The sequence below is a fragment of the Oryx dammah genome, unplaced genomic scaffold, assembly GCF_014754425.2.
Source record: "Oryx dammah isolate SB20612 unplaced genomic scaffold, SCBI_Odam_1.1 HiC_scaffold_3, whole genome shotgun sequence".
Taxonomy (NCBI): Eukaryota; Metazoa; Chordata; class Mammalia; order Artiodactyla; family Bovidae; genus Oryx; species Oryx dammah.
In genome coordinates, this window is record NW_024070187.1 from 60480874 (window position 1) to 60498659 (window position 17786).

At 44.4% G+C, this 17786-nt stretch overlaps 1 protein-coding gene across 1 annotated transcript in view; it reads right to left on the bottom strand.

The window, feature by feature from the left end:
• Positions 1-17056, bottom strand: part of BEND4 (BEN domain containing 4) — a 32792-nt gene extending 15736 nt beyond the window's left edge. Inside the window, exons 1-2 of the mRNA XM_040238111.1 lie at positions 16579-17056; positions 8397-8963 (exon numbers count right to left, since the gene is read on the bottom strand). Of these exons, the coding sequence (XP_040094045.1) occupies positions 8397-8963; positions 16579-17056 (1045 nt within the window). The remainder of the gene's footprint in view (positions 1-8396; positions 8964-16578) is intronic.
• Positions 17057-17786: the final 730 nt, after the last annotated feature.

A 17786-nucleotide genomic window follows, 5' to 3' on the forward strand; every position in this document is an offset into this window, starting at 1 on the left:
AAGGTAGGCACTAGCAGACACTGCGGCTCCTCCAGGGGCTTTTTGTTCTCGCAAAACTAGTTATCCAGAAACGGACACTGATTTATCTTTTTAAAACCTTCTTACCATATCCTTACTTAAGATCAGACTGCATAATTCAGTGCGCAGCCTTGTGAGTTAGTGCAAATGATCCTCATTATTTGCAGACTCTGTACACTTGCCTACTCGCTAATGGACTTCCCAGGTGGTGCTAGTTGTAAAGAACCTACCTGCCAACGCAGGAGACATGAGAGACTCAGGTTTGATCCCTGGGTCGGGAAGATCCCCTGGAAGAGGGCCTGGCAACCCACTCCAGTATTCTTGCTTGGAGAATCCCATGGACAGAGGAGCCTGGTGGGCTACAGTCCACGGGGCCATAGAGAGTCGGAAACGAATGAAGTGACTTAGCACACACACACGACTCACTGACATGAATCTGTAATGGTCAAATTCGAATTTGGGGTGCTCTTGCTGGCACTGGAGGACTTCGGCAGGTCACCAAGAAACCCGAGTTGCTGGAATCATACACTCCTGGCTGAGGCTGAACAAGGATACGCTCTGCCCGCTTGTTTCAGCCCTCATAACAGTGTGGGACCTTTAGTTAGTGCCATGTTCTTTTCATTTTTGTGCTTTTCCTGTGTGGTGATCTTGCTGTTTAAGATGGTTCCCAAACGTAGAGCTGAAGAGCTGTGTAGTAGTTCCTGAGCACGAGGCTGTGATGCGCTTCAAGGAGATGTGTATGAGATAAGCTTGGCTCAGCTGTGAGTTACAGGGTTGTGAATTTAGTGTCAACCGACCAGCACTATATATTAAACAAGGCCTCTTTAAACAAACACATACTTAAAATGAGGTTATGAACTGATTGGGTGACAAAAACATTGAGACCTGAGGCTGCACAGAACTACAGTGAACGACAAGGATCGACTGTATTTTGAGGGTGGAAGAGGGTAATAAACTAGCTCTGTAAAATGTGAACATTAATTTTTGTTTGGAGTTATAAAGATAAATCAAGATGATAAAAAAATGTACATTAAAAAAAGTAGAATGTTCTTTAATAATATCAACAGTTAAGTTTACCTTCCCTATATCTGCACTTAGAAAATTTCAAGGTATTTTTAATGTCATAGTTATTTTACTTTGGAAGTTATCATTATTTCTAAAATTTTATTGAAGTTGATTAACAATATCATGTAAGTTTCAGGTGTACAGCACAAGTTATTCAGTTATATACGCATGAAAGTGAAAGTCACTCAGTCATGTCCAACTCTTGAGACCCCATGGACTGTGGCCTGCCAGGCTCCTCTGTCCATGGGATTCTCCAGACGATACTGGAGTGGGTTGCCACACCTTCCTCTAGCAGATTTTCCTGGCCCAGGGATCAAACCTGCAATTTTATGTCCTCCTACATTGGCAGGCAGGTTCTTTACCACTAGCGCCACCAGAGAAGCCCTCAGTTACATATAAATTTGTGTGAGTGTATATATGTATGTATGTATTTTTTTCCAGATTCTTTTCCCATATAGGTTATTACATAATATTGAGCACAGTTCCGGGTTCTACATAGCAGATCCTTGTTGGTTGTCCATTTTGTATACAGTACTGTTGGAAGTGGTTTTTTAATTACCATATTTTATGTTTTTAATACCTACATTTTGTCATATTTTAAAATCTCTAAACTTGGTGTTCAAAGACAATTATAAAGGGCAATTAAGATTTGAAGTGTTTTTTCTTCTTAATGGAACATAAACTACTGGTGTGTCTTATACTCAATGAGGGTTGAAATTAGATGAAATATGGCCTTTTATACCCATCTCCCTTATGAGTTCCCTTTAACCAGTGCTGACTGCAAGCTTTCTAAATAAAAGTGACTACTGTAACTTGACACCTTCTCCATTGAGATGTCTGCCCATCATTTTTCTTCTTTTAATAACCTCTTAGCTCTTTGTATCCCTGACCCCAGTATCTTCCTTTTGTGACTTTTTTCTTTAAACCTATTTCTTTTAAAAAATGTAAACTTCTAAAGACTCTGTAATTTCTAGTGTGATGTAGTATCTAGTGTAATATCTAGTATAACTTCTAATACAAAAGAAAATCTGCTAATGCTACCTCCTGGGATAAAATATTTAGTTACTTACATCTGCAAATAACTGGAAAGTAAGTTAGAAAGTACTTTCTAGAAGCCCCTCGCTTGCATGTAGCTGATACTCAATACAACTTTGTTGGATGTTTCACAAATAATACAATAAAGAAAGGCTGTCTCAGGTGGTGCTGGAAAGAACACCTCTTCCCAGTCTCTTTCCTTGAGGTGAGGGCTGGCGCCTTCCTGTCCCCCTTTTATAGCTGAAAGTACCTTCCCCCTGTAGACTAAATAGACTCATTTCTTTTGAATTCTTAGTTCAAGAACTACTCCCAGGTATGAACGCCTTATTTCAGGGAAAAACAAGAAGAAACCAGAATCTCAGACTGCTCAATAGCATGACTCTGGAGAGAGGGACGCGCCCGAGGAACTCCTCCCCTACTCCAACCCACAACAGGTGCCCCCATCATCTCCCACACCTGACTCCCTCTGCTCACTCTGCATGCTCCCCTCCCCTTTGTACTCATCCACCTGCTTGGCCGCAGGAAGAGTGATCCTATGACACGAGGGCAGATCCTATGAAAAGAAAGCCCCAGGTGCTTCCACAGAAATACACTGGCCTCTAGGATAACAAAGGCCCGCTGTGATTGTTGGGAAGTGTGGACACTGCTTAGGGAAAACTGACCTCAAGTCTCACAGCAAAGTTACTGCTTGCAAAATACTCCCGTTATGTGCAAAACCAGACATTATTTGCCACACTTTTCTTCATACGGGTAAAAAAATAACAGATTCCCCTGACCCCCAACACCAAAGGGATAGCTAGCTCATAACAGCTAGCCAGACTGCTTTCTTGGGTGATCACCTAGTCTGGTTTGTGTTTAGCCAAAGATGGAGCTTGGGGGGTGAGGGCAAGAGGTCAATGTCCTTCTGATTCAAGTTTTCATCTTAAGTGGCACTTTCAACCTGACGCCCAACACTCATGTCCCTGGGCAATGAATCCATGAGTCAAGTAATCAAAATAGCTCGTCTTTCCTGCATTTCTCACTGATTTTTACTATACATAATGGACAAAGCGATTTTTACCTATATAGTTGAGTTTCAGTATGGACTAAACTCAACTAAACTCTGACATTTAAGAAAAGAGTGAACTAAAATGGACCTGAAGGGGCGAATTTATTTCAATGACCATTATACCTACTACTGTAATTATCTGCAATTTGATCTCTGGTTCCTCTGACTTTTCTAAATACCTACTTCCCTTAGAAGAAATGGAGTAGCCCTCAGTCAACCAGAGTCTGAAATGCTGTAGTACTTGGGTGCAATCTCAACGACAGAATGATCTCTGTTCATTTTTAAGGCAAGTCATTCAATATCACAGTAGTCCAAGTCTGTGACCCAACCACTAATGCCAAAGAAGCTGAAGTTGAACATTTCTATGAAGACTTACAAGACATTCTAGAACCAATACCAAAAAAAAGATGTCCTTTTCATCATAGGGGACTGGAATGCAAAAGTAGGGAGTCAAGAGATACCTGGAATAATATGCAAATTTGGCCTTGGAGAACAAAATGAAGCAGGGCAAAGGCTAATAGCGTTTTGCCAAGAGAACACACTGGTCACAGCAAACACATTCTTCTAACAACATAAGAGATGACTCTACACATGGACATCACCAGATGGTCAATACTGAAATCAGACTGATTATATTTTTTGCAACCACAGATGGAGAAGCTCCATACAGTCAGCAAAAACAAGACAAGGAGCTGATTGTGGCTCAGATCATGAACTCCTTATTGCAAAATTCAGACTTAAACGGAAGAAAATGGGAAAAATCACTAGGCCACGAAGGTATCCATTCAATTCAGTTCAGTTCAGTCACTCAGAAGTGTCTGACTCTTTGTGACCCCATAGACTGCAGCATGCCAGGCTTCCCTGTCCATTGCTAACTCCCAGAGTTTACTCAAACTCATGTCCATTGATTCAGTGATGGCATCCAACCTCTGTCATCCCCTTCTCCTCCCACCTTCAATCTTTCCCAGCATCAGGGTCTTTTCTACTGAGTCAGTTCTTTGCATCAGGTGGCCAAAGTACTGGAGTTTCAGCTTCAGCATTGGTCCTTCCAATGAATATTCAGGACTGATTTCCTTTAGTATGACCTAAATCAAATCCCTTATGATTATTCAATGGAAGTGACAAATAGATTCAAGGGACTAGATCTGATAAGACAGAGTGCCTGAAGAAATATGGATGGAGGTTTGTGACATTATACAGGAGGTGGTGATCAAAACCATCCCCAAGAAAAAGAAATGCAAAAAGGCAAAATGGCTGTCTTAGGAGGCCTTACAAATAGCTGAGAAAAGAAGTGAAAGGCAAAGGAGAAAGGGAAACATATACCCAACTGAATGCACAGTTCCAAAGAACAGCAAGGAGAGATAAGGAAGCCTTCCTAAGTGAACAATGCAAAGAAATAGAGGAAAACAATAGAATAGGAAAGACTAGAGATCTCTTCAAGAAAATCAGAGATACTAAGGGAACATTTCATGCAAAGATGGGCACAAGAAAGGACAGAAATGGTATGGACCTAACAGAAGCAGAAGATATTAAGAAGAGGTGGCAAGAATACACAGAACTATACAGAAAAGATCTTAAAACCCAGGTAACCATGATGGTATGATCACTCACCTAGACCAGACATCCTGGAGTGTGAAGTCAAGTGGGCCTTAGATAGCATCATTACGAACAAAGTTAGTGTAGGTGATGGAATTGCTGCTGAGTTATTTCAAGTCCTAAAACATGATGCTGTTAAAGTGTTGCACTCAATATGCCAGCAAATATGGAAAACTCAGCAGTGACCACAGGACTGGAAAAGGCCAGTTTTCATTTGAAACCCAAAGGAAGGCAATGTCAAAGAATGTTCAAACTACCATACAATTGTACTCATTTCACATGCCAGCAAAGTAATGCTTGAAATTCTCCAAGCCCAACTTCACCATTACGTGTACTGAGAACTTCCAGATGTTCAAGATTTAGAAAAGGCAGAGGAACCAGAGATCAAATTGCAGAGAATTACAGAAAAACATCTACTTTTGCTTCACTGACTATGCTAAAGTCTTTGACTGTGTGGATCACAACACACTGTGGAAAATTCTGAAAGAGATGGGAATATCAGACCACCTGACCTGCCTCCTGAGTAACCTATATGGAGGTCAAGAAGCAACAGTTAGAACCAGACCTGTAACAACGGACTGGTTCAAAATGGGGAAAGGAGTACATCAAGGCTATATATTGTTACCCTGCTTATTTAACTTATATGCAGAGTACATCATGCAAAATGTTGGGCTGGATGAAGCACAAGATGGAATCAAGATTGCTGGAGTAATATCAACAATCTCAGATATGCAGAAGACACCACCCTAATGGCAGAAAGCGAAGAGGAACTAAAGAGTCTTCTGATAAAGGTCAAAGAGAGTGAAAAGGCTAGCTTAAAATTCAACATTCAAAAACAAAGATCATTGCATACAGTCCTATCACTTCACAGCAAATAGATGGGGAAACAATAGAAAACAGTGATGAACTTTATTTTCTTGGGCTTCAAAATCACTGCAAGATGGTGACTGCAGCCACAAAATCAAAAGACGATTGTTCCTCAGAAGAAAAGCTATGACTAACCTAGACAGCATATTAAAAAGCAGAGACTTTAGTTTGCCAACAAAGATCTGTCTAATCAAAGCTATGGTTTTTCCAGTAGTCATGTATGGATGTGAGAGCTGGACCATAAAGAAAGCTAGCACTGAAGATTGATGCTTTTGAACTATGCTCTTGAAGAATCCCTTGGACTGCAAGGAGATCAAACCAGACAAACCTAAAAGAAATCAAACCTGAATATTCATTGGAAGGACTGATACTGAAACTGAATGCCACCTGATGGGAAGAGTTGACTCATTAGAAAAGACTCTGATGTTCGAAAGACTGAAGGCAGGAGAAGGGGATGACAGATGACGAGATGGTTGGATGTCATCACTGACTCAATGGACATGAGTTTGAGCAAGCTCCGGGAGATGGTGAAGGACAGGGAAGCCTAGGGTACTGAAGTTTATGGGGTCACAAAGAGTCGGACAGAACTGAGTGACTGAACAACAAATGGACTAATTAAAGCAATCAAGGTTCTCTGTGTAGAAGGGCTATTCATTCAAGTTCATGGAGGTGACTCTTTACAGCAGCAGTGGTGGGTATTTACACTAACAGTGGGGATCATTAGCCTACTTTCAACAAGAGTCATTCAATGTCTGGCCATCAAGAGGACTCAAGAAATTGCAGCATTTTTGTTTTTCTGGGCAGTCGAAAAGGACGATTAATGGCAGGCCAGCAATGATTTACTCCTGACCCAGACATTTCACCTGTGCAGATTCAGGAAAAAGCAGGTGGAGTGAACCCTACATTGGCTGAGTAAGTTTACCAAGGATAGACGTCTTGCCACACATTCAGGATGAGTTGGGCAGCAGTACTCTGCGTGCGTGTCACCCGTCCTTGCACTGTGAAACCCCTACCCACAGTGCTGAACAGCTAATTCAAGAACCTGCAGTTGGCTGACCTCAGGACACCGTGTTCTCCCCTAATGAAACAGCAGTGGGGAGTGAGATGAGACATACCCTTTTGGTGTTAAAACCCACAGTTAATGGATCATAATTCACACAACTGTGAAAGGTGTAAACTGCCAGTCTGTTAGCTACACCTGACTGGGAGAAACCAATAGGGCTCTGGTTCTACTGCACTCTTCTGGGTTCCACCAGTCTCTCTCCTGTAATTAGTCTCTCTCCTGGAGTTACACTTTGCATCTAACTCCAGAGCTCAACTGCAACAACCAAGAATGGATTTACTTCACCTCTGGCTTGTCTCTCACAGGACAAACTGCACTCAATCCAACTCCAAGATATTCTGAGCCAAACCTCAGCACTGTCTGGGAAATGCTTTAAATAAAAGGACAGAAGGAAAGTAAACTTTTTGTTTGGCATTTCTAATAAACAAGTGGGTAACTTTAGTCAACATTTCCTTCTTTCTACATAAGCTGCCAAACTGTGTGATGCAAAGACATCGAAGAAGGAAAAAAAACATAATTTCTATTTATGGATCAGCCTTAAAAATTTAAAATGTATTATGTATGCTTTACTTTGAACCTAATATATTAGTATAGTAGTACATGCAGGTAAATAATCAATGGGTGTGTACACTGGTGGGTACATGCTCAAAATTTATCAATGGGCTGCATGATTAAAAAGGTTTTAATGTCTCTTGTTTCTTTGGCTATCCCTTACAGCTTGTGGGATCTTAGTTCCTGGACAAGGGATTGAACCCAAATCCTTGGCAATGAAAGCAGAGTCCTAACCGCTGGACAGCCAGGGAGTTCCTATTTTAAAAAAAAGGCTTTACTGTCTTTTATTTATTTAGCATTGCTATATATTCTTTTTAAAAAACTGAAGTATAGTTGATTTACAATATCATGCCAGTCTCTCTGCAAAGCCAGAGACATGTAGCAACGAAGTGAAAGCTATATACAAAATCAGAACCTTCCCAAATAAGGAAAAAATGGCTTTGCAACCCACAGAAGATCTTGCCATAAAGATGACTTTACTACTCTGCAAATCTAGCGTCTCTGAGAGGCAGTGAATGCCTCATGTTTAGCCAGGAGCACAACTGGTTTGGGAGTAGCCTATCTTTGAGCTATTCCTTTTAGTTCATAGTTGCTTGTTAACTTTAAGGGGAGTTTGCATGCTAAAGAAACCACACCTGTTGAAACTTAAGAAAGGCAAGAGATTAATGGAATAGAAGAGACAATTTGTTCTGAGTGCTCCCTTTGTAGGTGTCATTTCATTTCAATTTCTATCACAGACTGATAAAACACATATATCAAAATCTTTACAGATACAAAAGCTATTTAAAAGGAACAGGATCACTTTTTGAAGAAAACTCAAGCCCACAGCACATGGCCTATTTCAGTCTCATTGCCTTACACCTTGGAATCACATTTGTATCAATGGAGACATCTTTTAACAGGACTATAGCCTTCAGGTCTATACCCTAGAGGACTGTGACTTACACACAGGACAAGACTAGTAGCTCAATCTGAAATTTGTTTGGCACTGGCAGACTAACACTGCGCATGCCTGTTTTCCCAACTTTTCTACATCACTGGTTCCAACAGACAACAACAAAAACCACACACACATACACACATGCACACACACACACAGATGGGACAATGGAAAATGAGTGGCAGTGGCTTTCAAGTAACAGGGCAGGGTACCTGGGATGCTCTCTAACTTTCTTCTGAGTTCTTCGTTTTCTTGTTGCAGCGAAATCACCTCCTGCTCCAGCTCTTGGCATCGGGGACAGTAGCCTTCCTCTTCCTCCTCCTCTTCCTCCTCAGGCAGTGTAGAAGATGATGGGTGACCATGGGATTCAGATGTTGCTGGGGAGGTCCAGCCACCTAGCGTGTGCACAGGGGATGTTGACAGAGGATCCACATCCGCCAGGTGGCCATACTCACTGACCGAGGAGGTGTTTGGAGTTGGAAAGCTCCCTGAGAGCAGGTAATTTTGCAGGGAGTCGGTGAAAACTCTCAAAAATGCAGAAGTTTGTTGTTTCCTTTGCATATATTGCATTTCAATGTCTAAATTGTCTGAGGTCTGACTGTGGACCCCTTTGCCAACAGGACATGGTTCCTGTCTTTCAGTGTAACTTGAGCCTTCCTGCTTCACACAAGATATCATGGATTGAGAATGGCTGGAGTCTAGAAGTTTACCTCCACAATTTAAGAGGCTAAGGACTCGGCTGCATTGTTGAGCAAAAGCGTCCAAGATCATACGACTCTCTGAAACAGAGGAGAAGACACGTCAGAGACTGACAGCCAAGACAAGGGACAGAGGGTCCTCGACTTGGAGCTCAACATTCAGAAACATCAGAACCATGGACTTCTACTCTCTGCCGCACACCAGTGTGACACAGTGAATCCACATGTACCTGGATACACAGCTTCCTGCTGCTCCCGATGAGCCACCCCAACTAGATTCTGGGAAGTGGCTGGATGGGACTGGGGCACCGAATAGAGACCCCCTCTCTATGGCACTGGCTGGCCTGCACAGCTCCGAACTTACACCTTTGGCTTCATTAACATCCTCACTCTAATGAATCAAGCCAGCCCTGCAGACTCAACTCCTCATTGACAGGGGAGCTTACAGTAATCATTACTGCTATTTCTGGAGTGCCCTCATGCCCTTGCTATTAATCAGCTGATACAATCCTCACTGAGAGTACCTTGCTCCCAGATGCAAACTGGAGAAGAACAAGAGGTGAAGTGCTCACTAAACACCTAAGATAAAACAAAGAGTGGGCCTATGAGGCAAATGAGGATGAGCCCCAAAGCAACATTGTGTCATCCACCATCTGGGTTGGTAATTCTTTCCTGTATCTGATACCTTAGCCTGATCTATAGCAGCATCATCTGAAAAGCAGTGCCCTTCTCAGGGCTTCTCCCACCAAATCTCTTAACTGGCATGCACAGACAGGGCCAGTCAGTTTCCACAGATGTATTCCAAAGCGTGTTAACTGTCAATCAGTGGAAAGCAAAAAACGGATAGAAAGCAATCAGTTTACCTCAAAAAGAAAAAATATGGAAAGGCCCCCGTCCCCCACCCCGGTCAATATTGTGAAAATGTGACTCAATATTGTCAGTCTAAGAGTTCTGAAAATTCACCCTAAATGTAAACACTACATCAATATTCTCTTCTTTGTAGACCACCACCCAGAATGGGCAATTTATAAAAACCCAGAGAGAGAGATTTTTTTAGGGTTTATATTTGGCAATGAGGGTGCCTCTTATTTCCTCTCCCCTCTATGTAAAATAGTGGCAACAAACAAAATACTGTAGATTCTAGATGCCAATATCTATTGTTTATTATAGAAATATAACTAGTCACTGAAGGACTGATGCTGAAGCTCCAATACTTTGGCCACTTGATGCAAAGAGCCTACTCATTAGAGAAGACCCTGACGTTGGGAAAGATTGAAGGCAGCACAAGAAGGGGACAAGAGGATAAGATGGGGGGATGGCATTACTGACTCAGTGGACATGAGTTTGAGCAAGCTTCGGGAGATGGTAAGGACAGGGAAGCCTGGCGCGCCACAGTCCATGGGGTCTCAGAGTCGGACACGACTCGGTGACTGAAACAACTAGTTGCTTGTTGTCCCTGGAAATGTTGTCTAGCTGTATCTTTACTGAGGAAAAAAAGACCTTTAAAAGTGAAAAATGGTGAGATGCTCAAGAGTTTCTTTGGGGACAACAAACCAGAATAATTGTGATTTAAGAAAATTGATTTCTCTAGAAAACCCGTTAATGACCAGTAAAACCAACCTTTAGAAATCTCCATGCAGTACGTCATGCTCTTCTTTGTTTTTTCTTACTAGTCTTCCTAAAGTAACAAAGATATCAGGGGGAGGGGGACAAATCTCCTTTTCTAACTATTTATTTAAGGCCCAGAGTACACAGGAAGCACCCCTCACATCTCCCAAATCTATAAAATGCTACCATTCGTAAACCTTCAGGAAAAATGACAAGTCAGAACAGAGGCCAGTACTCTTCAGCTCAGCAGAGACCTGAGACTGTATATTTCATGAGTGGACTGGAGCTTGAGGGCCAGCACAGTATCTCAAGAAATATTTACTGAATACATGCGGGGACTCTTGTAGATAAAATAGTATCTTAGTTTACAGCATTTGTATTCTCACCCTGAATCCCACAAATATTAGGCACAGGCCTGCTTTTTAACCATAATTACTTTGAGTGCTGAAGAAAGAACTAGATGCCAGGTATAGTTTTAGTCTAGAGCTGACTGATGGGCTATGAAACTTGACCCAAGTAGCAGCTGAGATAAAGCTGGCTTGCTACTTTGGAGAAAAGGGGATGTGTATATGGGAACTATCTTTCCTACACCAAACACCGGAAGTCATGATGACTCTGCCCCCAGCCTGGTGGAAAGAAAGAAATGAGCTCATGATTTGAACTGAAATGTAATGGAGAAAGACTTCAAATAGTTGGGCATTATATTTTACAATGGCCAAAGCCAAATAAATCAGAAAGTAAACAGCTGAACCAAGTGGGGAGGTTTAAGATGTTGCATTCTCATTTTTTACTCCCAGGTTTTTGTTCTTTTATTAGTGAAATCAAAGGACAATATTGATTGGGGAGTCTCAATTCTGGCACATTAGCAGTTTTCATTCATTTAATCCTATAATCCCATTTCAGACCTGAAGTTGTATTTACTGTATGCATTTTAATCAGAATAGTCCCTATCGATTCATAGCCTATACACCTTTAATACAACCTTGATGAAACAAAATATGAAAAGAAAGACTAAAACAGAATTGCTTAGAAAAAACAGCTTGAATATATTTGTCCAGTGTCCTAAAAGGAGTTCAGTTGTCTGAATACTGATAAATCACATTACGGTATAGATTTTAAGGGGAAAAAAATCTGATGTATAGACAAGCATGATTTGTTTTCTTAACTGAAGGATAAATTTGTAATATGTTGAGAAAAAGTCATTATGTATTATGCTATTATGGATAATGTATTAAAGTGCATTCAGAACCTCAGAGAATAGTTATAGCCACAAAACAGTTCTTGTCTGCAGTTTTTCCCAATGTTTTATTCAGAATTTGTTCTCAGAACTGATATATGTAAAAACAGCCACTGTAGCCATTAAAAGGCTGAATTTTCTTCTTTTCAGTACCTTATAATATTTGAATAGTACTTTATGTCAGTACATTGAAGAGTGTGATGAAAAATATTACTATTATATTTGGTGGAAAACAGCAAATCTTTCCACTTAACATATACTGCAGCCAGCAATACTTCACCTTTCCAGACAGAATATAATTAGAAATGTAGGTACTGTGTGATGCCCCTTATTGCTAAGAAATGGAGAAAAGTTCTGTTTTTATATGAACACAGTTGTATGACACACTGATCCATGATTCTTAATTGAGCAAAGTGTGAATGTGTATTTTAAATTTTTTGAACTTTTTTCCCCCCACTAGTCACAGAATGTTCCACTCAAGTGTTAGCAAGGAAGTACAAAGTCAACAGATTATAGAGAGGCTTTAACACAACTTACTTTATCCCTAACTTCTCTAAAATGAAAGATCATAAAATGTTTTTTAAAAATCACAATCATAAAACACTCTAAAATGACCATGTTTCTCAAATTTGCTTTATTGTGAAATCTGTCAGGAGATAACACCATGTTGCAAATTGTGCCTAGTCTGATTCCAGAATCTGAACCCATGATTATTTTTGGAATTCAAAAAGTCATTTCTAGAAATTCTTCAGAATTTAAGAGGTTTAATCCATCCTAAATCTGGTAAGTGAAGAGCGATGGGAACTCAGCAATGAAACACAGGCTCCCTACTTTAACATCCTTCTTTGTAAGTAAAGCCTTGAATGGAATTTGCCCATCACAGCAGATTCCCAAGAGTATTCTGTTTCTATGAAGGAGATCACAGTAGTCAAGATTAGTGGTAACCTTTTGATTTTAGCCTAGTGAAGGGTGAAATATATTAATCTTAAGAATGCAGAAGCATAAAAAAATTTGTGACCTATACTACCACATATCCATATATTTATTATAATCTACTAAAAGGATTTCCAACTAGCTCAAAACAGATGATTTTCTTAAAACATTAATATAACTTCTATAAGAGGACTCTGTGGCATAGAAAATAGAAGTTACAAAATGAAAGCATCTCTGGAAGCATCATCCTGTTCTTAAATCAATGAACTACTGTATGTTTTTAAAAAAATGCCATCAGTTTTTTTTTCCCTAATGGCAAACATCAACACAGCAAAACAGGATGCAATTTTTCTAAATAAATAAATCAATGATGTGTCAAAAATTAACAGATGAGTTAATATACTCGGTGCTATCAAAACCAGATGGTGCTTCCTAATATTCATCCTGCTCAGTCAATCCCTGAATATTTTCTGGACCATCGGTATATAAAATAGGATGCTGCTATTTGTGATGGCAAACAAAAGCAATCATGCCTGCCAAGCACATACTATAACAGGCAGCATTTCAGCTCTGCTAGACAGAAAGTAATTAGAATGCTTTTAATGTCCAAAAGAATGATGCTGATAGGCTGCCACAGATGTGTAGATTTATGAATATTTATATGGTGGTTTATAGCTGACACTTTTATCAGTTGAAGAAGATAAAATATCTGCCTGACTCAAAAGCTTGACAGTCAGGTTAATAAAATCTCATTAAAGAGAATGACCTATGCAATTATATAGGATTTATTGTAATTCATTTTTGATTGTACTCTGCTTAAAGATGCAATTTCCCATTTCCTGATGCCAAATTTAGGCTGCATATCAAGATCTACGTGGGTTTTAACTCTAAGCCTCCCACAGAGGAAAAATATGCTTTTAGAACCATGGTATATTACCCCTTTTAAGGAAAATTATTCTCTTCAGGAGATTTTATAAGAACACTGAAAAATCTATTTTAAATCACGTGTCTCCTCTCAATGGTTTATGGCCCTTAATGGCAAATAAGGTTCATTTCAACCCTTTCATCTTTTCACAGCATTTACTCTGGACAGTCAGTTATCTCTCTTCCATCCTTCACTTATTTCATCTCATTGATGTTTTGACTATTTTCAGTTTACCCGGTGGCCGGAGACATTGCAGTAACACTGCAGGGAGGGTGCAACGAGCCACTCACCACCCTCCACTCCACCAAGTATGCTCACATGGCTGGCTGGGCACACATGCTCATTGGTTCCAAGTGGCACCACTAGTTCCTCAAAGGGCCAATCATCTCTTCAGGCGCCTGTCCTTCTGAGGGCCACTCACACACTGTGCCCATTAAGAGATGGCTTTGTCCCCAGTGATTAATATTATGACCACAATTCATTATGTCTAGTACTAAGGTCTTTTTTTTTTTTTTTTTTTTTTTGCCCCTGACCATTTGCCAATAACTGACTCACTGGAAAAGACCCTGATGCTGGGAAAGACTGAAGGCAGGAGAAGGGGATGATGGAGGATGAGATGGTTGGATGTTGTCACCGACTCAATGGACATGAGTTTGAGCAAGCTCCAGGAATTGATGATGGACAGGGAAGCCTGGTGTGCTGCAGCCCATGGGGGTCCCAAAGAGTTGCTGAGCCACTGAACTGATTTTCCTTATTGCGAGGAAGAAACCTACAACCCAATTCCTGTCTTTCCAACAAGCACATGGCATCCTATTCTTGAGGCTATCAAGCTTGCCACTTCATGAGCTCTCTTTAAAAAAATAAGAAATGTTGAAAATAAAGGGAAATAAGAAATACAGCGAATCTGAGGAGTATCAGCAAGCTCCTTTTCACTTTTAGAATCAGTGACATGATTTCCACCTGGGGACAGAGACAGACTAAACAGGACATCAGAGTAAACACTGAGAGGGGACATTCAGAACAAGAAGGAAAAACAAAACAAAACAACAAAAACTCTTTATGGATAAGAGTGGGGAAACTGCCAGAGTAGAAGGGACCCTGGAAAGGACAGCAAGTAACTGGTGCAGAAAACAGAATACAGGAAAAACAGCAGGAAAAACTAAGGTTAAAACTATGGATGAACATGAAAATGAAAGGGGGCAGACTTATACTGTCTTAAAAAAGGTAAAAGACTGAAAAACAATCAGCAAAGTCTAAAAGGAGAAAGCAAGATGAGATTAAAGACTTAAGTGGGCGGATAAAGAGGGGGAAACCCCCAATGAACACGATGGCTTGGAGGGTGTGCAAAGGAGTACACAAAGTACAGAATATGGGAAAAAAACCCCAAACTTCTGAATAAGAAAGCAGAGCTAGGAAATTAACAAGGAATGACCATGAAGTAGTTTATAAGAAAACCAGAACCCAAACCCAGAAAGCACACAAACCTCACTAAGAAAGGGGGAAAACACTAGAAAAATGAGAAAAATGAAAGGATAGCCTAACAACGAATACAGAAGCACAACAGAATACAAATACAGGGGAAAAGAAGAAAAAAAAAATACAGGGAAAAAAACCCACCACCTCTTGCAAACAATGAGGACATCCACACAAGAACCCCTCCAAATCAGTGAGGGATGTGACAGGGCAAGTCTTCACTATAACCTGTAATTAGATTTTCTTTCTCAAAACCAATCCTTCATGTGTCAAAATATTGACAAACAGAACATGAGCTTAAGCTTCTATAACTTATTTCAAGACGATGCTCCTATTTTCATTAGGAAAAAAAAAAAAAAAAAAACACCTTTGGATTCACTTATATGCAGGATTCGGAGGGCTCCAAAGTGCCGGAAAAGGCCTGAGCAGGAACTTTTTAGTTCCGAGGAGCGGGATAAACGGGGCTGCGCGTCCTCAGGGAGCACAGTGCACCCTTGGGCACAGGCCCCAGGCTGCGGCCTCTCCGTCAGCCCGCCTCCCTCCCCGCAGCTGGGCAGGAGGGCCGGCTTTTACCAGAAGTCTCGTACCCGGGGTGAGTGCTCCCCGAAAGGCATTTCTGAGGGGCCCGGGCCCAGAAAGCTCGAGAGGCGCGGGATCACGACGCGCAGCAGCGCCCACCCGGCGCGGGGAGGGCGGGCGGCGGGACCTGGAGCGCCCGGGGTTCTCGGGGCTGGGGGAGGGGCAGGAGTCTCCGTCCCTGAAGTCGCGGCCGCCCGCCCCACGCGCGTGACGGGTGCCGGGGGAGCCCCGCGTCTTACACCCACCCGCGGGGACCCTGGGGTGGGTGGGAAAAGGGGCAGGCAGAGACCGTGCGCGCTCGCACGGAAAAAACGAAACGGCCCTAGGGCCCGCCGAGTGACCGCGACAGAGCGAGAAAGAAAGAACCAGAGAGCAAACGGGAAGGAAAGAGGAGAAGCAAATGGAGGGGATGTGAGAGAGAAACGGAAGAAGCAGAAGGAAAAAGTGAAGCCGCAGAGAGGGAGGGCTTCCTCGAGAGTCGCCGGAGAGCGCCAGCTTCTCCCGGAGCGGCCGCCGCTGCCACCCGAGGGTGTCCCGCCCCCACTCCCAGCCCGCGCGCGGCCCCCGGCTCCCCCAGCCACCAGCCGGGTCGCCCATCGCCACCGCCGCGTTCCCCGGGCGCCGAGCGGGAGGCGAGCGGCGGAGACACCTGTTAGGAGGCGCGCGCGCGCCGTCGGAAGCCCGGGACGCGGCGGCGGGGGCGGCCGGGAAGCGCCAGAAGTTGCCGCCCGCGCGTGGAGGCCTCCGGGGTGCGCTCGGATGTCCGAATCCTCCCTCAGCCGGTGTGCGCGCCCCCTGCCCACCCCCGCTCTCCCCTCGCGGCCCTCCCGCTGGGCCCAGCGCGCCGCAGGCTCTCCGCGGTCCCCGGGCTGCTCCTTCCCGGGGCCCCACCCCTCCCCCCGGCCGTGGCGGGACGGAAAGTTGCGCCCGAGAGTAGGTACCTGCGCTGAGCTCCAGACTGGCGCCGTCGCCGCCCGTGCTGCTGCTGCCCGCAGCGGCCGCCGGGCTCGACCCGTACCTGACGACGGCGGCGAAAGAGGAGGATGATGACGCGGCGGGGGCCGCGGGCGGCGGCGCCGTAGTCCTCAGGTGGCCCTGGGACGCGGCGGGCGTGCCGGACGGAGACGACGACGACGCGGCGGCGTTGGCCCGGCCGGGCCCAGGGGGGAAAGATCCCTGCGCCTGGAACTGCTGTGGCGGCGGCGGCTCGCTGCTGCTGATGGAGACCGCGGCGTGCGGGGCGAAGGGCGGCGGGGGCGGCCGCACGTGCGGCAGCTCCACCAGGGTGGGTCGCTCGTAGCGCTTGGCCAGCGCGGGCCTCTTGCCCGGGAACGTCTTGAGGACGCTGTAGGGGCCGCGCTGCTTGTAGATTTTGGGGACGCTGGGCCCCTCCTCTGCCGGCTGCATCTCTTCCTCCATCCTGCGCCTCCTGGCCGCTTCCCGGCCGCACGCCCCCTCGGCGCCCGGCGCCGGGCCCCGAAGATGCCGCTGCCGCCCGCCCGCCGGCTCTGCCCGGGTGCGCGCGTGTGGGAGGGTGGGTGTCTGTGCCGCGGCCGCCGTCACCGCCGCCGCCTGTCGCGAAGCCTGGCATCGCCGAACCCCTGCGCGGGGGGCTGCCGCCCGAGCCCTGATTGACAGGCTGCCTCGCCAATGCCTGGAGGGAGAAAGGAGGTAAAGAGCAAGTGTTTAGGGTAATATCTGCTAATGATAATGGGGGCGGGGGCGGAGCCTGGTGCCGCCGCTGCCGCCCGCGTGGTCGCCGAGCCTGGGGTGCGCCTCCGACGGGGGAAGGGAACGAAAGAGCCGGGCCCCCGAGGGCGTCCTGCTAACAGCGCGAGGTTCTGGCCGGGACGAGACTTCGGAGCCCCGTGCACTTGAGGCTCCTGCTGTTATGGGCGGGGCCCGGTTTTAGGAAGGAGCTCTTGGCGACCCCTGCACGACCCCAAACTCTCGGGTTGCACCCAGTTGGGAGTAGTTGGGGCTGGGCCGGGCTGGGTAGCTGGAGTGTGTACACACTGCGTGTGTACCTTGGGAAGATAATACACCACGTTCTTCTGCCTATGGAAAATTGCTCCGCCAGCCTTCTGAAAAGAACATCTTGTAGGCTTGACCCAGGTTGCTGCGAGTTGTTTGCGTGCCCAGGGACTTT